Here is a 21491-nt window from a genome sequence, read left to right on the forward strand (position 1 = left end):
GTTAAGCAATAAACAATAAAATCAACAACAAGCTTCACACGTCAACCTATCAAATATGTTGATTACTAACTGTGGGAGCAGCCTCTCGATGGAATGGCTTTCATTCAGAGATTTTGGTTGCTCCATCACTGGAAACTTTCAAGAAGAGACTTGAACAGCCACCTGTCTGAACTGGTATAGGGCAGTGATGGCTAACTTTTTTGCCATCGCGTGCCAGGAGGGGGGGTGGGGAAGGGTCATGCACACACATGACCACATGCATGTGCGCGCAACACCCCCCCCCCACTCCTGGCACATGATGGCCTGGTAAGCCCGTTTTTCTTTCTTACCTGGTTCCAGATCCTATTTATCTGGGAAGGGTGAAAACAGCTTTTTTTTCTCTCTCTCCCTCTCTCCTCCCCCCCTCTCTCTGTCTTGGAGGCTCTCCAAAGGCCTGAAATGGCCCATTTCCCAACTCCCAGTGGGACAGGAAGTGACATTTTTTGCTGTCCCCAGCCTCCAGAGCCTCTAGGAGTCTCTGGAGGCTGGGGACAGCAAAAATTGTCACTTCCTGTCCCACCGGGAGTCAGGAAATGGGCCCTTTCAGCCTCCGTAGGGCCTCCAAGGGAGTGGGAAAGGCTGTTTTCGCCCTTCCCAGATAAATAGAGAAGATCTGGAGCCATGTAAGAAAGAAAAACGGGCCTTCCTCACACCCCCAGGCCCTGTTTCCCTACTTCTGGTGGGCCCAGAAGGCCCGAAAATGATCTGGCCGGCATGCGCATGTGCCCCAGAGCTGAGCTAGCGTGCCCACTAATATGGCTCCGCATGCCACCTGTGACACGCGTTCCATAGGTTCACCATCACGGGTATAGGGCCTCCTGCTCGGGCAGCGGGTTGGACTAGAAGACCTCCAAGGTTCCTTCCAACTCTTATTGTTCTGTTAACTCTGATATGTTTTTAAACAAAAGCCCTAGAATACAAGGCTGGATGTTAACTATGCATCTTGAATGTAAGCACAAATCCACAAGGCCCCAGTGCTCTTTGTGCCTACCAGAAACTTTGGGAAGAAATTCATCCCTGCATTCTGGATCCATTCTGAGCGACATGGTGGCCTAGTGGTGAAGATGCTCACCTCCCACTCAGAAGGTTGAGTTCAATCCTAGGTAGTGGCAGATATTTCTCGCAAAGAGAAAGTATCTGCTGAGAGGTCTGTGTGGGCATCAGGAAGGGCATCCGACCAGTAAATCTCAGCTCCATTCATTTTGTCATGCCAACTCTACCCAAAATTAAGAGATTACAGGGTTGTAAAAAGGAAAAAAATTCCAGACCCATAATAATCTGGAGGGATTCCCCATTTATAAGGAGGGAGTCTGGGCAGCATTCAGCTGATCTATCTCTCCATAATTTGAGTGTGCACTTATGCCACAAAGGCCACGCAGGGGCCACGGAACTGTTGGATTTCCTCCCAGGCCATGCCAGCAAAGGTTCCCTTGAGCATCCAAGGACTGTGGTCAAACCAGGACCCCCAAGTGCCTTTTTCCTTGCCCCCCACCCCACGACTGATGTCTGCAAGAGGCTTCTAGCCTCATGGTTAAGCCCACCTGCCCCCTATCAAGATGGGCTCAGCAGGGGAGAGGAAGGTACTTACTTTCTGCTCACAGACGCGATACTGCCTGGCCTCCGCTTGGCAGGGCTCTTCTCCAGGAAGCCTGTGGCCCAAGAGAAACAGAATAACAGAACAGAGTTGGAAGGGACCTTGGAGGTCTTCTAGTAAACCCCCTACTCAAGCAGGAAGCCCTATATCATTTCAGACAAACTGTTGTCCAAATTCTTCTTAAAAACCTCCAGTGTTAGAGCATTCACAACTTCTGAATGCAAGCCGTTCCATTGGTTAATTGTTCTCAATGTCAGGAAGTTTGTCCTTAGTTTTAGGTTAGCTCTCTCTTTGATGACTTCCTGTCCGTTGCTTCTTGTCCTATCTTCTGGTGCTTTGGAGAATAGATTCACCCCCTTTTCCTTATGATAGCCCTTTAGATATTGGAACACTGCTATCATGTCACCCACCCCCCAGTCCTTTTCAGTAGTTTAGACATACCCAATTCCTGCAACTGTTCTTCATATATTTTAGCTTCGAGCCCCCTAAATATTTTTGTTGCTTTCTCTGCACTCTTTCCAGAATGACATCTTTTTTTATATTGTGGTCATCAAAACTGGATGCAATATTACCAAGACATAATAAAGTGGTATTAACGCTTCATTTCTATCCCTCTGTTAATACCGCCTAGGATTGTATTGGCTTTTTTGTCAGCTGCAGCACATTGCTGGAGTCCAAGATCCTTCTCGCAGTTCCTGCTATTGAGCCAGGTTTCATCCAATCTGTATCTGGACATTTGATTTTTCTTGCCTAAGTGTAAAATCTTAACTTTTCTCTACATTGAATTTCATTTTGTTAGATACGGCCCAGTGTTCAAGTCTGCCAAGATCCTTCTTGAGCTGATTATCTGGTGTATTGGCTATTCCTGCCAGCTTAGTGTCATCTGCAAATTTGATGAGTTCCCCTTCTATTCCTTTTTTTAGTTTTAGTTTTTAATTGTTTTTAATTGTTTAGTTTTAATCTGTTAATGGGTTTTAATTCACATTGTTTTAATTCGGGCCAAAGTATATAATTCTTTTAATTAATTTTAAATTTTGTATTGTTATGTATTTTAGTTCTGGCTGTGCACCGCCCTGAGTCCACTAGGAGAAGGGCGGTATATAAATTGAATAAATAAATAAATAAATAAATCTAAATAGTTTATGAACAGTACTGAGCCTAAGATGGAATCTTGTGGTATCCTTACTTCCCTCCATGTAGATGTAGTACCGTTAAGGACTACTCATTGAATAGTTTGTCAGCCAGTTACAAATCCATCTGGTGGTGATGCTGTCTATGCCACATTTTTCTAATTTACCAATAAGTAAGTTAGCCTTACTGAAGTCCAAGTATACTATGTCCACAGCATTTTGCTGGTCCACTATTTTGTCAAAGAATGAAATAAGATTTGTTTGGCATGATATGTTTTTAACAAACCCATGCTGGCTTCTGGTTATAACCCTGATTGAGTATTCTCTGTTGGAGTGGCACCGCTCACTGGCTGGAGAGCCACAAGGGAAGGAATCAGTAGAGCAGCACCTGTTGTTGCCACCATCACTGCCTTCCCAGCCATTGCGAGGTAGATGCTCTCTGTCCACAGAGGCTCTTCCCGAGGCCAATAGCCATTTTTCTTTCCCCCAGAGCCCACCTTCCTCCATGACTGCCTCCAAACCAATCTAATCTGGGGAATTTTACCTAATAATATTGGGAGAACAGAGTCAGCGCTGTGAGATTTATTTATTTTATTTTATTATTTTATTTTATTTTATTTTATTTTATTATTTTATTTTATTTTATTTTATTTTATTTTATTTTATATTTTATTTTATTATTTTATTTTATTTTATTTTATTTTATTATTTTATTTTATTTTTTTATTTTATTTATTTTATTTTATTTTATTTTTTATTTTATTTTATTTTATTTTATTTTATTTTATTTTATTTTATTATTTTTTTATTTTTTTATTTTATTTTATTTTATTTTATTTTATTTTATTTTATTTTATTTTATTTTATTTTATTTTATTATTTTATTTTATTTATAATTAGACTTCTATACCACCCTTCTCCCAAAGGACTCAGGGAGGTGTACAGCCATATTAAAACACATAGATTTACAAAATTTAAAACCAATTAAAATCAAATATATAATAATATTCTCAAGACCCCCCCCCCCTCCATCACCCCATCCGAATCTACCCAATCAGAGTCCAGACCTTCCTGAATCTGAGTGACTTTGTCATGCAGGAATTGCACAAAATCCTCAGCCCTGCCCTGCAAGATGTGCTTCTCCAATAACCACAGCAGATTGAAATGAGGCGACTGTGTTATTTCCAAAGCTAGCAGGTCAGAGGCACCCACAGGATTCATGAGCAAACATGGGAAAACATTATGGATGCAGTTATTACTTCTTTTTACTGATGACATAGCTTTGATTACAGAAAATGAACAAGAGACCAGCAGGATTGTTGATCAATTAAAAACTGATTTCAGAATTAAAAATCTAGGGGAGATACAACAATACCTGGGTTTACGAATTGAAAAAAACAGGGGAGGATTTAAATTATCCCAAACTGATAAAATCAATAATTTATTAAAACAATTTAGGATGGAGTTATGTAAACCATCAAAGACACCTATGGTTCAAGACTACTGTAACACTGATGTAAACAGTCTGTTGTTTGATAAAGGGATTTACCAATCGCTGGTTGGCAGCTTATCATATATCAGCAATTGGTCTAGGCCCGATATTTCTTATAGTGTTAACCAATTGGCTAGGTTTAACAAGGAACCTACAAAAAGACACTGGCAGGGAGCAAAATGTATCCTAAGGTATTTAAAATATACCATGCATCATGCATTATATCTACAACCATCAGAAGATTTACCCGTAATTGCTTATGCGGATGCTAGTTTCGCAACAGATGTGAATACAAGGAAATCAACCTCAGGAATCACTATATTTCTGGGAAAGTCTTTGATATGGTGGCGTTCAATTAGACAGAAGCATTTGAGTATGTCTACAATGGAGGCAGAATTTTCTTGTTTCTCTTTATTATGTACTGATCTGATTAGTATTAAGCAACTGATGCTAGATATAGGAATAAATATAAGAGATCCTATAACAGTATACGAAGATAATCAGGCAGCGATTCAAATGGCGACGAATATAGCTGTGAAAACTAGAACGAAGTATACAGATCTTCGGTATCTAAATGTAAGAGAGTGTATAATGAACAAGATGATAGAACTTGTATATTGTGCATCGGAAGACAAGGTGGCTGATCATTTCACGAAAGCACAAGGAAGTAGGAAACATAAAGATACATGTGAACAATATGGTTTGAGATTGTAAATATATTAAGCTACCCAAAGGGGAGAATGTTGGATATTTATCCTACGGTTGGGTAGGTAATATATAGAAAAACTATGTTTGTGACTTTAAATGTTATAAGAAAGAATGATTGGCTGTGCTATTATCAGGCAGCCATAAAAGTAGACAGGAAGCCCGGGAGCTCCTGCTCCTGCTCCTGCTATTTGATGACTGATCTTCTGAAGAGGGACTGTGTGTGACTGAAGAGAACTGTAAGCAAACTATGTTTTGTGCTGGAGAGTGATTATTCGAAGACGTGTTATCATTGTTTTGAGAAACCAAGTTTGTTTTTTCACTAAGAGTAAAGAATGTTTTTTTTTTCACTGTTCAGAGTCTGTGAGTATCTGTGTGTTTAACCAGCAACGTATCTCTTTGCTGTCCGGTCTGTTGCCTACTATGCAGAGGGAAGTTTTACCCTCAACATAGACAAACTTACCAACAAATTAAAGGTACACGTCTGGCATTACTGCTTTCGTGACTTATTAAGGAGGTTATTAGGCAACATCTAGAAGCCATAGCACTCCCACAGATACAATCCAAAACATGGATCAGATATGTAGATGACACCTTCACCATAATAGAAAAGGACCAATTAGAGAAAAAACAACTTACTACCCTTCCTGGCCATCCTGATCAACAGAGACCACAATGGCAAACTAGAAGCACAAGTGTATAGAAAAAACATCCTCATCAACCAAGTGGTCCACTACCAAAGCAACAACCCAACCTCCCACAAGAGTAGCTGTGTAAGAACTATGTAGATGAGCACAAACTCATTGCAGCAACAGAATATCTATATAGCATATTCCAACAAAATGGATATCCATGCAACTTTCTCAAAATGTGCCTGACCACTCAACCCAATACAGCACAAACAACACAAGCCCTAAAAAGAATAACACTGCCATACATCAAGAACATCTCACAAACCACCAACAGACCACTATAGCCATATGGAATCAGCGAAACACACAAGTCAACTAAAGCCCCCCCCAAATATTCTAAGTAAAGCAAAAGACCCAGCAGCCCCAGAAGTAAAAACAAGAGTCATCTACTGTTAGATAGCGGGCGTGAATAGAAGAGGCGGGACACCGTAGTCCGTTTCAGCACTTGATTTCCAGCTGTGATCAGGAGCAAGAGAGTGGCAGGCTGCCAGAGCTCTCTTTTTAAAGAGCTCCGGCAGTCTCGCTGGCCACTGACAGGGGTTTATTTTTCCCGCCGCTAGATTAGTGAATCAGTGGCGGCATGCAAATGAGTGCTCCGTACATCCCTACGTAACATCTACAAGATACAATGTAATGAGTGCAACAGCCACAATGTAGGGCAAACAGACAGAAGGCTGGCAGAACTCATCCATGAACACCAACGAGCAATCAGAAGACATGATGAAAACTCTTCAATTTCACAAGATATCGGCAGACTTAATCATAGTTTCAAATGGGAAATTGTGACCTAGATCAAGCCAAGTCCAAAAATGCTAGAGAACTTCTAGAAGCCTGACACTTTGACAAATTGGCCATTAGTAGACACAAAGGCCTAAATAATATCTACAGACCATGCAAAAAGACACAATCAATCCAGCCAAAAAGGGAACAAAAAGACCAAACCATCTCCCCGCCTGCAAAAGGTTAAAAAAAAAGGTTAACATCAGACCAACAATCAACAATACCCCAATCCACGTCCTGACAAACAAGCCAAACAAGCATCCCAACCAAAGAACCTCTAAGATCACACACGCACACACCCCAACACTGACAGGCTGAGGCACTAGAATATAAACTGAGAGCAAACCCCATTCCTTTCTAACACTGATGATGTTACCTGCTATCTGCATGAAAACAACCAAGCCCAGAGAGCCCCAAGGACCCCCCAGAAATGCTAGTTCTAGAAGAAGAAGCTAGATCAACACTCTAGTCATCACTGAGCTGGAAGGCTACAGGAATGGATGGAAGATCCAAAGAAACATGGCAAGAAACTGAAGAAGACCAGACTATGACAACAATTCTGGAGAATATCACAAATTTTGTTGTTGTTTTATATTCTGATTTAGCTTGTTCCTCTCCTACAAACACTCCACTGCAGCTCTGGGACTGCATTTAATGGGGGGAGGCGTGGAACAGCTGACAATATAGAAGGATCTTGGCAGATTTGACCACTGGGCCCTATCTACAAAATGCAATTCAGTGGTGAAAAAATGTAAGGCATTACATTGTGCAAGAAAAACCAAATGCACAGATATATAATGTGGGTGGGGTGGAGTAGTAGCAACTGTGAGAAGGATCTAGGAGTCCTAGTGGACAATCACTTAAGTAAAGGCAGCAGTGTGCTGCAGCTGCTGAAACAGCCAATGCACTCCTAGACTGCATCATCAGAGGGAGAATATCAAGGTCACATGAAGTGGTAGTACTGCTGTATACTGCATTGGTCACACCACATTTGGAATACTTTGTCCAGTTTTGGTCATCCTGATCCAAAAAACGATACTGGGATTCTAAAAAGAGTGCAGAGAAGAGCAACAAAGATGATTAGGGGACTGGAGGCTAAAGCATAGGATGAATGGTTGCAGGAATTGGGTATATCTAGTTTAATGAAAAGAAGAACTAGGGCTGACATGATAGCAGTCTTCCAATATCTAAAGAGCTGCCACAAAGAGGAGGGGGTCAATTTATTCTTCCAAAGTGTGTGAAGGCAGGACAAGAAATAATGAAAATAATCAAGGAGAGAATCAACCTAGAACTAAGGAGAAATTTCCCAATGGTGAGAACAATTAACTAGAAGGAACTGCTTGCTTTCAGAAGTTGTAGGTGCTCCAACGTTGAAGGTTTTTAAGAAGACACTGGACAGCCATTTGTCCAGAATGGTATAGGATCTCCTGTTTGAGCAGGGGGTAGAATTAGAAGACCTCCAAGGTCCCTTATTGTTATACTTGTTATTCTGTATTCTGTTGGGTCTTTTCCCTTAGCGGCTACGTCTAAACAGGTCTCGTGTGCCCACCTGATACACCTCCGGATCCGGAAGGAGACGCCGTCCCCGCAGGTACTGGAACAAGCACTCCAGCTGCCCCAGTGTGTCCATGTCCCATGGGTTGGTTGCTGTCGGTGCTGGGGCTCTAATTCCAGATCAAGGTCCAGTGGGCCATTGTTTCTTCCCTACTTAAAAGAAGATGGCAAAGTCAACAGTGAGGAGACAGGCACCAGCCCAGGACCACTCAGCACAGCCTACAAAGTGTGTGTGTGTGTGTGTGTGTGTGTGTGTGTGTGTGTATTATTTCTGACTTTGCCATGTTTTGGCCTCTGTCTCTCAATTGGAAGCAAGACCAGAACTCCCCCAGATTGAAGGGGCCAAGACAGGGCAGCCCTGAGGAGGCCACCTCAGGTCCCATCTGCAGGAGATGTCTCTTACAGGCTAGGGCAACCTCCTGAGAGCCAGGCTTCTCTCCTCCCTCCACCCAGCTCCAGTCCTGGACGGGCAGCCTGGCCTTTTCTAACTCCCCTCTCTTCTGGCAATGGCAGGGGGTGCCCTCTCTGAAGCTGCTAGGGCAGTGGGTCAACCAGCCGGACATGAGAGACCCTCTTTGGGAGAGGAGGCTCTTGGCTTAACAGACAGGGCTGCGGTGAGACTCAGAACGCATTTCCTGTTCCTGAGGCTTCCTATGAGGAGCCTGTCTCAAGGATGGCTCCTATAGATCTTGGCCGTCCCTGTTTTGCCTCTGCTCTCCTGATTAGCATCAGTGAAGATGACATTTCCTGGCCATCTTTCTCTTTGGTCCAATGGATGGACGGATGGCTGCTCCGGTGTGAGCCTCTCATATTGTGCTCTGCCTGCCAACTGGCAGGGAGAAAGGGAGGATCATGCCCCCTCCGTGCAGGCATGACCTGGTCCAGAAGGGCCATGCCTGCTCCTGAATAATAAGGATTGTTTCCCTCCCCTCCATTTTGGGAGAGCTACTGGACGCCTCCCCCACCCCCAAGGCTGAGCTGTCCTCTAAGGGAGCACTTTGACTGCCCGTATCCCCCCTCCTTCCCCCTTCCCTGCTGCAGATGCCAAGCACAGGGGCAGCTTGTTACCATCGCTTGCTAGCATGGACTGAATGGAGAGGTGAGGATGCCCCCCTCAAGGATCTTCACCATCCCCTCTGCCCTCTGACCAAGGGAAGGGCACCTGATGGCTGCTGGTGGGAGCGGGGAGGAGGGAGCCCTCATGAAGCCTGCAGCTGACCTATTTTGGGCAGCGGATAAGGTGCCTGTGGTGCATCTGGTTGCCAGTTTTTGCCATCTTTTGTTCCTTGTTTTTATAATGAAGGGGCGGGGGGGGTGGCGGTTATTATAAAGGAAGGTCTTGATCCGAGGGAGACCACTGTTCCACAGCTAGCCGGATGTGAGTCCCTTTTTGTAAAGTGGGGCCGTGGAGTACAGATGGGCTTGTTGATCATGTACCTGGCTCCCTGCCACGTGGCAACGGCCCTGCCCGAGCTGCTCAACGTTATAGCCGAGGTGGCGGTTGATACCCCCAGACTTTTAGTCATGGGGGATTTCAACCTGCCATCTATCAGTGAAACGTCTGAGGTGGCTCGAGAGTTCATGGCTTCCATGATGGCCATGGACCTTACTCAGTTAATTCATGACCCTACTCACATGGGTGGACACACTCTGGACTTAGTTTTTGTCTCTGGTCAGTGGTCGAGTGGCCTTGATACAGGGGATATAGTCATCGAACCCTTGTCATGGTCTGACCACTCGCTCCTTCGACTGGACTTTCTAACCGCTGCACCCCGCCGCAGGGAGGCAGGACCGACCAGGTGGTTCCATCCCAGGCGCCTGATGAATCCTGATAGGTTCCAGATGGAGCTTGGGCCATTTCCTGAGACTCTGGCTCATGACTCGGCTGAAGACTTGGTGGCCACCTGGGACAATGCGGCTGCTGGGGCTTTGGACCACGTCGTGCCTTTGCGGCCTCTGACCTGGCACCGAACTCACCTAGCTCCTTGGTTCTCCGAGGAGCTGAGGGAGATGAAGCTCCGGAAAAGACGCCTGGGGAGTAGTTGGAGGACCAGCCGCTCCGAATCCGACCGAACACTGGTGAGGTCTCATATTAAGACCTACCTAGTGGCGATAAAAGCGGCGAAATCCAGCTATTTTGCCGCTCTGATCACATCATCAGATAATTGCCCAGCCGCCCTGTTTAGGGTGACCCGCTCCCTCCTCCATCTGGAAGCGCGGGATGATCCCTTGCAGGGTCGATCTGAGGATTTTGTGCAGTATCTGTATGACAAGATCGGTCAGATTCGGGAAGGTCTGGCCTCTGACTGCGTAAGTCCGGACGGGATGACTGAGGCAGATCTTGAGAGTGTTATCTGGGAGGAGTTTGATCCTGTGGCTCCCGAGGACGTGGACAGGATCCTGGGACGGCTGAACGCGACCACATGTTTATTGGACCCGTGCCCCTCCTGGTTGGTACTGGCTTCCCGGGAGGTTACACGAGGCTGGCTCCAGAGGATTGTTAACGCTTCTCTGAGTGAAGGGGTCCTGCCGGCCGCTTTGAAAGAAGCGGTGGTGAGGCCCCTCCTCAAGAAGCCCTCTCCGGATCCAGCTGTTTTGGCTAACTATCGTCCAGTCTCCAACCTTCGCTTCGTTGCGAAGGTTGTTGAGAGTGTGATGGCGCGGCAGCTTCCCCAGTACCTGGATGAAGCTGTCTATCTGGACCCCCTCCAGTCCGGCTTCCAGCCTGGGCACAGCATAGAAATGGCATTGGTCGCGTTGGTGGATGATCTCTGGAGGGCTCGGGACAGGGGTTGTTCCTCTACCCTGGTCCTGTTAGATCTCTCAGCAGCTTTTGATACCATCGACCATGGTATCATGTTGCACCGGTTGAAGGGGCTGGGGGCACCATTCTGCGGTGGTTCTCCTCCTACCTCTCTGACCGGTCGCAATCTGTGTTGACAGGGGGGCAGCGGTCGACCCCGAGGCGCCTTGCTTGTGGGGTGCCACAAGGGTCGGTCCTCTCGCTCCTTCTGTTCAACATTTATGTAAAGCGCTGGGTGAGATAATCCGTGGCTTTGGGGTGGAGTTCCATCAGTACGCTGACGACACTCAGCTGTACATCTCCACCCCAGGCCACCCCAACGATGCCCTTGAAGTGATGTCCCAGTGCCTGGAGGCTGTGTGGGCCTGGATGGGGAGAAACAGGCTCCGACTCAATCCTTCCAAGACCGAGTGGCTGTGGCTTCCGGCGTCCCGATGTAGCCAGCTGGCGCCAGCTGGCGCCATTGCTGGCTATTGGGGGTGAATCACTGGCCCCCACAGAGAGGGCTTGCAACTTAGGCGTCCTCCTGGATGCACGACTGTCTTTAGAAGAGCACATGACGGCCGTGGCCAGGGGGGCTTTTTATCAGGTTCACCTGATACGCCAGTTGCGCCCCTTTCTGGGTCGGGACTCCCTACGCACGGTCACTCAGGCACTCGTCACTTCCCGCCTGGACTACTGCAATGCTCTCTACATGGGGCTCCCCTTGGGGTGCACCTGGAGGCTGCAGTTAGTCCAGAATGCGGCCGCACGGGGGATTATGGGAGCAACGGGGCGCTCACATATGACACCTCTCCTGCACGAGCTGCACTGGCTTCTTGTGGTCTTCCGGGTGCGCTTCAAGGTGTTGGTGACCACCTTTAAAGCACTCCATGGCTTAGGGCCGGGGTATTTGCGGGATCGCCTTCTGCCGCCAATAGCCTCCCACCGACTGGTTCGCTCGCACAGAGAGCGCCTCCTCAGGGTGCTGTCGGCCAGACACTGCCGGCTGGCGACCCCCAGGGGGAGAGCCTTCTTTGTGGCAGCACCTGCCCTCTGGAATGACCTACCCCCTGAGATACGCATGATATCAGACCTCCGGACTTTTCGTCGGGCCCTGAAAACACACTTATTCCATCTAGCCGGGCTGGCTTGATTCCATCCTCTGCATTTTAATTGAATTCGGTTTCAATTGGGTTGTTTTAAATTTTGGGCCAAAATTATTTAATTGTTTTTTAAACTGTTTTTAAATTTTATATGCTATGTTTTATCTTGGCTGTACACCGCCCTGAGTCCTGCAGGAGAAGGGCGGTATAGAAATAAAATAAAATAAATAAATAAAATAAATAAAAATAAATAAATAATGGCATTGTTTTATTATATTTCAGTTTGGGAGTCAATGGGAATTGGTTTATGAAGTTTATGAAACAAGTTTATGAAACAAATAAACAAATTGATTGGCATAAGACTCTGTGTCTCATCATGAACTGATCATGATGGATGCCAGGCTGGATCAGGGTAGCCAACCAAGCCCATCAGCTATGGCAGCACTTGGTTGGCTGCTCGGCACTGGTGGGCACTTTTCCGAAGCATTTTCTTGCCCCAGGCCTCTGGCAGCCATGAGGGAGCGTGACTTCTCAGTGCAGTGACCAAATTTTATTGAGGAAAAAAAAGGACAAAGCTGAAAAAGGGGCTCAATAAGGATTAAGAAAATTGTAGTGTTTAAAACTTTGCTTTACAAAGAAAAATTCAAGAGCAAAACCAAGAAAACAAATAATTAAATCAATGATGAGTTCCAACTCCAGCTTTAAATTAATAAAGATTAAAAATTGATTTAAAAAACTAACACAAAGTGAAACGTGTAAAAATAAGAAGTGCAGAGAATTTTTAAAATAAACACAGATAAAAGGGGAACTTATAAAGAAGTGACTCCCCCTTCATCAAGACAATTTTGATAACTTATCACTTTCTCTTATCCTATCACAAAAGATCTCTTCTTCCCATATCTCACCTCATTTCGTACCTACTAATTCTTAAAGCTTCATCATTCAGTCCTACGCAACAACATAAGTCCATTAAGAATGACAAGAAATAACACTTATATATTAACCTCAATCAAATAAACCAACTTTATATTCCTTTACTTTTAACAGACATTTATCATTTCCCCAAAAATCAGAGTTTGTCAGTTTTTTTACCAGGATTTCTTAGGAGATTTTGTCAGTCTGGGAGTTCTTACTTGAGGGACAAATGACAATGCTCAAATTATCCTACTTAGACCCATTGTATCAGCTGCATGAGTGAGAGTTTGGGATAGGTGGAAGGAAAGAGGAGGGGGACAGATGCCACCTATGTGGCCACTAACAGTCAACAATGACTTGATGGTACATGATCAATAATAATTGATTAATTTGTTCCATGTTTTACTGAAGTCAAAGGACACCATGTTCACCCCATTCCCTGGTCAATTGAATGGGTTATTCTGTCAAAAATGAGCTGACTTATTCTTGATAAAGCCCTGCTGGCTCCTGCCAAGCCACACATTCTTTCCTTCTTACTCACAAACTGACAGCATAAAATCTGTTCTGGAGGTCTGTGTGGCAGACGTCAAGCTGATTGGTCTGCAATGACCTCAGTCCTCTTATTTTCCCTTTCTGAAGGCAGAAACAACATCTCCTTTCTCCAACCCTCTGGCACTGTCTCTGCCCTCCGTGACTTCTAAAAGATCACAAAAAGGGGCTGCGAATGACCAGGATTCTCAAACCAAAGCTCTCTGGTCCAGGAGACCGAAATGCTTTCATGGAAGACATCTCTTTCCCTCCCTCCATAAGCCTCTTTCCCCAAACACAAAAGGTACCACAAGACTCTGGGTCACAACCCAGCTTCCCCCCTGGGCCTTGCCTGCCCCCCTTTCTTTCCAATAAGAAAAAGCACACCATAACGGTTGCCCTGCAGAGTCCTCCAAGGAGAGAAGGAGACTGTAGCCTCCCTGTCCCTTACAGATGCTCCTCCGGGCCTTCTGGGGATGAAGGGGGCCCAGCCCCAGTCCAAGGGATGCTCATGAATGCAGTGGATGTATCGACCGCCTCCCAGATCCTTCCAGGGATGAGCAACCCAGAAACTACTCCAGGGTCATTCAAATTGGCTAAATGGCAGGCCTGAAGGCACAACTGCAGAAATGGATTTCTTTAAAAAAAGAAGAGAAAATGCTCCTTTGAAGTAAAAGCATTTCAGGAGCATGCCAACTTTCAGCCTTGGGGTCTGGCATGAACGGGGAACATGCCATGCTGCTGGGCATTTATTGTTTCCTCTGTTACACTCATGGGTGGGTGAAGTTGCGGACACGACACCTCCTTTGGCTGGGCACCCATTCTCACAATATCTGGTTCCAGATGACTGTCAGGGGTGAAAAGCCAAGTCTACCCGTGAAGGTTCAGCTTGACTGATCTATTGCTAAAAGCCTCTGCACAGGAATCCTCTGAGTTAAGGGTCAGCAACCAGTTAGTTCAGAGGTGGCTCTTTTCAATCCTCCCCCATGCCAGGCTCTGCCAGGCCTTTCCCTCCAGGGACTAAGCCAACTCACCAAGGGAGCAATGAGGCATCCAGGATGGCAGCTCTCTTCCTTGAGACTCTAATTTAGAAACCCTGTATAAATGCCTCTGCTTCCTCCTCCTTCTCCTCTTCCTCCATGAGAAGAGGTGACCAGTTCCCGGATGCTGTCAGCAGAGTTGACCCAAAGGCTCTCTTCTTAAGGGGAGAGTGGGCTGAAGGGGAGACTTGTCACCCAGTTCTGGAGAGCATTTCTGGGTTTGGGTTGGGTGGACTTACCTGAACTGTGCACGCAAAGACCAGGCCAATCAGGAGCAGGACTCTCCAGTGGGATAGCTGCCTGCAGGAAAACACCAGAGGGAAATGAACATTTCCAAAATCTTTGTCAGGAAGGAAAGAAAACGCTTTGCCAATATCTTATAAGCTTAGAGAAAAAGTGTATACTGGCCAAACTGTAGTGCCAAAGATATGCAAATGCTTTAATTCCCACCTGGACTACAGTAATGCTCTCTACATGGGGCTCCCCTTGAGGAGCACCCGGAGGCTCCAGCTGGTTCAGAGTGCGGCCGCGTGGTTGGTTATGGGAGCGACGTGGCGTTCCCATGTGACACCTCTCCTGCACGAGCTGCACTGGCTCCCGGTGGTCTTCCGGGTGCGCTTCAAGGTTTTGGTTACCCCCTTTAGAGCGCTCCATGGCTTAGGATCAGGGTACTTACGGGACTGCCTTCTGCCACCAGTAGCCTCTCACCGGCCAGTACGCTCATATAGAGAGAGGCTCCTCAGGGTGTCGTCGGCCAAACAGTGTCGACTGGTGGCCCCCAGGGGGAGAGCCTTCTCTGTGGGGGCACCAATCTGGAATGGTGGTCCCCCCGGAGATACGGAGGATCCTGGATTTACGCACCTTCCGCCATGCTCTCAAGACCTATTTATTTCAACAAGCTGGCCTGGCCTAACTTCCCTTTTAATTGTAACTTTTAAAATTGGTTTTAAAACATTAGGGGTGTTTTAAATTGTTTTGGGCCAAATTTAATGGGTTTTTATATTGTCTTTTAAATTTTATAGTTTGTGTGTTTTATCTTTCTGCCTGTTTATCTTTCTGCCTGTTATATACCGCCCTGAGTCCTTCGGGAGTAGGGCGGTATATAAATCTAATAAAATGAAATGAAAAAAAATGAAATGAAATAATGATCTGCCTTGAGTCTCTCAGGAAGACCATTCGTCTCCTTCTGGTGCAGAGCCCCCCCGCCCCCCGTCCCCACTTCTGCCCCCTTATGATTCACAGCCTCCCACACCCCAGTTCTCCCCCTCCCAGACCCCAGTTCACAGCCTAGGGGCCAATGCCTACCCTCCAAGGGCCTTGAGAGTAGAATAAAAACAGAATAGCAGAGCTATTAGAGACAGAATGCGAGTGCCGAGGCTCTTCCCTGGCGTGACCCTTTTGCCAGCTCTGCGGGCGGACGGCTGGTGAGGCTTTCTGACCAGTTTCCAAACTGAGGGAAAAAAATTGTGGTAGAAAAGAATCAGGAGCAAAAGATAAAAGTGCCCTTCAGAGAGAGAAGATGAGACATCTCAGAAAGTAGGGAAAAATCTCAGTCCGGGTCTTGACCATCCCTCAGGGGAGAAAAGTGATTGAAGGCTGCCTTGCCCTGAGTTGACTATGTGGGCCAAGCATCACCTGAGTCTCCTGGCAAGCAGAGTCACGAAGGACCTGCGCTGACAGCCTTCACCCTGAAGGCCGGACCCGACTCCGAGCTGCCGGCAAAGAGGCTGCTTTTTCCCAGGATTTGGCAGCGCAGCAGCAGCAGCGGATACTTAGTGCAGGTCTTGGCCAGCTGTCGTGGCCCTGTGGGCAGCGGCTTCTTCAGGGAGGCCTCAGTGAATGATCATTTGTTTGCTTCCCGCCTTGGAGAAGGCGAACTGTGATTTAAAGGGTCTACCACTAAGTTTAAAAAGCAAAGCAATTCCATAGTGTGAATGCCAAGCGGATGAAGACAAGTGTTGGAAATTCAACCAACTTTGGGAGGACAATATCCCTTAATGTGGGTGTCCCCCCCCAAAATGCTTTTGATCCCTGAGCCTGCCATTCCAGGACGCTCGAGGAGGGCATCCCTGGACCAGCCTCCCAGTTCCCTCAGCGATGGATGGGCAAGGAAGACTTTCTGGGGTCTCCTTGGGTTGTCAGCCCTACCTGCCTTCCCACTGTCTGGAGCACCTAAAGCAAAAGGCTCTCACCTGGGACAGGCAGAAGAGGGTTCCTCTCTGTGGGGCTAAGGGGAGTGGCTGGCGGGGGGGGGGGGCGTTCTCAGTGCAGAGGTGAACAATATACAGATTGATTTTGCATATCTAAAAAAACATTTCAACCGATTATTTTCCAGCCAGTATTTTTGACCCTGAGTGACCACATAGATAGACCAAAAGCAACACGGTTTCAACTTTTATGTCATATCGTCCTGAGTGAAGCAAGGGGCACATTGGGTGAATTACGCATCCTCTATCCCTCCAAGGACTTGGCCCTCCCCCCATATGCCTGGGGCCTGAAAAGGCCATGTCCTTGAAAGGATAGGGGGCACTTGGGGGAGCCCCTTCTGCTGGCTGGGATCAGTACCAAGAAAGGGCCACAGGGTTTCAAACAGATGGATCTGCCACCCACAAAGCAGCAGTCTGGGCTGCCAGATTCCAACCATCACAGCCATCCAGAATAGCCGCCATGCGGGCATGCCCTGGAGATCAGCCAAGTGGGTGGACCCACTGCCAAGCAGGCCAGCAGCTGTCCTACGTGCAGTCCCACCGCCAGGGATATCATAAGGGGGGGTGGTGGTCTCCCTTAAGAACCTGGGGGTGGAGCAAAAGTCCCCTTCCACAATGTCACAACAGCTCAGCTTCTGTAGGTCCTCAACAAGGAAGAGTTGGGGGAGACAGAGGTGAGAGCATGATTTAACTGGCACAGAGTGTCAGTGCTGCACAAAGCAGAAGAGGCAGACTTCTTGTTCTTCCACTGAGTCCCAGGTTTTGCTAGAAGGTTCAGCCTCCCCGGACAGGTGGCCTGACATTTCCAGCCCAGGGACCCTAGAAGGGAAAGGAGGTTTGGCGGCGGCAGGGGTGTGTGTGTGGATGGACAGGGACAGAAAGGGCAGCTCCTGGGAGGGTATGGGCCTTGTGGCCCTTGGAAAGAGGAGCAGGAAATGCAGGAAGGGACCAAGCAGAACCCGAGGGGTCAACCTACTCTCCAAAACACCAGACAGCAGGACAGGAAGTAATGGATGGAGGATCATTAAAGAGAGATCCAACCTCGAATGAAGGAGAAATTTCCTTCTGGTGAGAACAATTAACCAGCGGAACAACCTGCCACCAGAAGTAGTGAGTGCTCCATCACTGGAGATGTTTAAGAAGAAATTGGACAGCCACTTGTCTGGAATGGCATGGGGTCTCCTGCTGGGGAACCAAAAGACCTTCAAGGTCCCTTCCAACTCTGTTATTCTGAAGCAAGAGGCTGGCAAGGGCCGTGAGTCACCATCCAGAAGTCCTGAGTGCAAACCCTGAGCAGAAAGCATGATAGATCCTCCCTGTGGCTTGCCGGGAGAGTTTCTTCTTTCCTTTTCACAATAGGCTGTTTCGGTTTCTCAAGTCCCAGACCGACTGACTTAAACTTATTTGCTCCCTTAGCTCAACGGGCCTCCTTGCCCAGCAACAGCATAGGTTGGGGGCTGCTTCTCACTAGCTGTCGGCCGCTGGAGCTAGCATAAGAGGGCCCCTTTGCTCTGCGCCCAAGGAAGGGAGAAAGCAGAGTTAGCGGCAGCCCGAGGTCTCCGCTTCTAGGCAAACGGCGAGCAGCGCAATGGGACAGATCCGCGGCACTTGCTGCCGCCGCCGCTCTGGAGGCAGCTCCGACTTGTACAGCGGCGCTCGGTGACAGCTTGCAGCTGCACGGGCGGGCCCGGGCTCCCGCAGCTGCACTGCCCTCCCAGCCCTGCGTAAGCCAGGCTGACGGCTCAGCGCAGCAAATACGTATCTCCAGCAGGCTCCAGAAAGCAGGCGGGGATCTGCGGGCAAGAAAGAACCGAGGCAAGACCTGGGGAGTCCCTCTTGGACCCGGGTCATGGCCGGCAGCGGGAGGCGCTCCGACGGCCCCAGGTCTCCCTAAGAATGAACTTCTCCGGCCACGGTGCCCTTGTGGCAGCTACTGAAGGGCCGGCACTAAGCAGACGGGACGGCTACTCACCAGAAGCTGAGCACGTCAGAAGCGGGGCCCCGTGGCTGCATCACCCATAGCCCTCGTGGCCTTGAGTGGCACCGGGGACAGCTGTCCGTGCGCTCCCCCTGGGGCTTCATACCAAGAGGAGCCAGGAAGAGGCTTTGACCAAGCCAAGGCGGGTGTGTACCCGCCCTGCAGAAACTCGCGTTTCTCTCCCACCGAGTTTGGGCGGGTCCCGCAGAGGGTGGCGATTGGGGTGGTAGCAGGGGAGGGAGGAGAGCGAGTGCCCAGGCTGCAGCCTCCTCCCACAGCGGGGTTGGGGGGGATGTACCGCTGAGCACTGTCAGCCACCCCCCTCCCGGAGCAACAGGAGCAGCAGCTGTTGCTCAGACTCTCAGGGAAAGGTGTGAGTCAGGAACAAGCTGGAGGTTCACCCTTCAGCAGAATTCACAGGCAATTCCCCCTCCCCCACCAGGGGATCATCTCAGAGCAACATGTCTGCAGCTAAAAATAGCACCTGTGCTTCTCATGGGGGGTGGGGGTGGGGGCTGGGAGCAGGGCAGGAGGAAGCGCTCTGCAAAATTGATTATGGATGGTTGAAAAGCCAAGAAGTGGAACCCAACTCCCATCCTCTTGCCTCACTTTCCTGGCCAGTTGCCAAACAGGCCTTGGGAAAGATAGGCCATAAATAACATCCTTAGGGCGGGTGGGGCAGGATGGAGGGGAAACAGGGATGGGATGGAAGCCATATGGAAAGAGGAGGGGGAGCAAGGTTGGAAATCAGGGCTGGCTCTGGAATCAGAAGTGCATCCAGAACTCCCCAGGAGCAGAATCACCAAAGGGAGATCTGGGGCTTCTCTCTCTCCCTCCCTCCCTCCCTCTCTGTGTACATGTGTGTACATGCACATTCCCTGGCTCAGTGAGGAGACAGTGAGTCACAGTAGTTACATTCAGTCCTGCACTTAACCCACTCAATGGCTGGGTTTCCACAAGCAAAGAGCCAGAGCAAGGAGGCCTGGGACTGGGCAGGCTTCTCCCTCCAGGCCCAGGGTGAGGGTCTCTTCCCCAAGCCCTTCACAGCATAGGTACAGCAGGTGAAGTATAGTTGCCCACCTGATCCATTATCAGACCTTCCTGGCACTTTGGCATTGCTGCCTCAGTGGTGAATCCACTGGGCTGCTCTTCTCCCCAGGTGGGGGCTTTTAACCAGGGAGGGGGAGCTGTCTAACTCCCCCACTCTCAAGAGGATCAGTTGGATCACTCAGGCTCAGGGTGTGGCATGCCTCCCCCCCCAGGAGCAGCAGCAGAGGTGCCCCTTCTGGAATTAGCCTGTTCAAGAGAGGCAATGGGCACCTCCCGTCTTTTCCCAACGGCTGAGGCAAGTGAAAACAAAACTTTGGAAGTTAGCTGGAAGAGACAGGGGCTGCCATCAGGCTGGAGGGAGGAGACACCCTGCAGGAGAGAATGGGAAGAAGTGGGAAGGGGAGTGCCATTGCCAGCTCAACAGGTGCAATTTCCAAAGATGGTGAGAAAAATGTAGGGTTTTTGTATCTTGTGCAGGTATTTATTTATTTATTGGATTTGTATGCCGCCCTTCTCCCAAAGGACTCAGAGCGGCTCACAACAATAAGAAACAGAAATACAAAAGTTAAAAGACAGATTAAATCAGAATATCCAATAAATAGGTTAAACATGGGAATACAAATTCAAATTCAAGATTTAAGAATTTTAAAAGCTACAAAATCAGTTTAGAGTACTTGATGTGATTACACTACAGCAGATCAGATTTTTTTTAAAAAAGTTACAATTGTGAAAGTCAAACTGCAGAAACAATTACTAAAAAAGACTCCTACTATTAAAGGAAAAAAAAGATTTGACATAACTGTGTAAGTCAGCCAGTTAATGGCCATCCCATCCCTCACAATAGGATCAGATTAGACCCTCCACATCCCTGAATGCAAAGTCCAAAATTATGTAGCCCCATAATCTAATTGCCATTTCAAACTTGTTCCAATTTTAATACAAAAGATAAGCACACACTTCTTATCAATTTTAACAATTACCTTTTCTTATTCAGTGTTACCTCAACACTTTGAAAATTAATAAACATTTTTTTTTTTTGAAAAAAAACTGCAATGTTCATGCGGCAATCCCAGGCTAAAAATCAAGTAATTCTGATTCAGATGGGAAAATAATATGAGCACCATGATAAACACTGGAGCTCTGCTTTTTATTACATTATCCTATTTGTCCAACTTCTGTTTCCAAAAAGCCCTTATTGGTGGAAACAGGTGACTTACCTGGTCTTTAAAACTAAAAGTTTGCTGGGAGAAGAGAAGCCAACTGGCTAGCTTTGGCAGAAGACTTTCTTTCAAGACAAACTACATGGCCTAAAGAGCATCTTTTAAAAGACACTACACACAAGCTAATGTTTTCATCAATAATAATGAGATTTTTAAACTATAGCTCTGGGCTACTCATCTATCAACTTGAGGATTAGATCTTTTAATTCATTTTTATAACATGTGACAAAGGAAGGCTGGACTTGAAGCACTATTTAAAGCTGTTTATGCACTGTGCTGCTTGATCCAATTCTCTTATCTCCTTAGTGATAACATAGTCCTAGATGTAGAGAAAGCCAGGTATCTGAGGCACTTGCGTTTTTCAGAGACCCACAGCAACCTTTACAAAAGTATAGGACATACTGTATGCACAAAGAAATGTATCATCTTTCTACCAAACAGGTAAATGTATAAACATGCTAGCTAGGTAGACCTGGAATTTTAATGTTTTAACATTTAAAGCCTATTTTAATGTTTTTCATTGTTTTACATCACTATTTTTGGCTTCCTACTATAAGCTGCCTAGAGTCCCTTGCTAGAGAGAGAGAATATCCAGTTCAATTGATAGACAGATAAGGGGCCACTGAGTTCGTTTTTGAGTCCTAGCAACCCTAGTGATAGGTTTCCTCCATGGGGACAT

General features: G+C 47.3%; 1 protein-coding gene across 1 annotated transcript in view; it reads right to left on the reverse strand.

The window, feature by feature from the left end:
• Positions 1-18646, reverse strand: part of ADAMTSL5 (ADAMTS like 5) — a 34144-nt gene extending 15498 nt beyond the window's left edge. Inside the window, exons 1-4 of the mRNA XM_070944904.1 lie at positions 18537-18646; positions 14597-14657; positions 7982-8136; positions 1628-1688 (exon numbers count right to left, since the gene is read on the reverse strand). Coding sequence (XP_070801005.1) covers positions 1628-1688; positions 7982-8136; positions 14597-14657; positions 18537-18646 — 387 coding nt within the window. The remainder of the gene's footprint in view (positions 1-1627; positions 1689-7981; positions 8137-14596; positions 14658-18536) is intronic.
• Positions 18647-21491: the final 2845 nt, after the last annotated feature.

Source organism: Pituophis catenifer, unplaced genomic scaffold (assembly GCF_029215685.1).
Source record: "Pituophis catenifer annectens isolate HBS135680 unplaced genomic scaffold, rPitCat1.0.hap2 SCAF_1, whole genome shotgun sequence".
Taxonomy (NCBI): Eukaryota; Metazoa; Chordata; class Lepidosauria; order Squamata; family Colubridae; genus Pituophis; species Pituophis catenifer.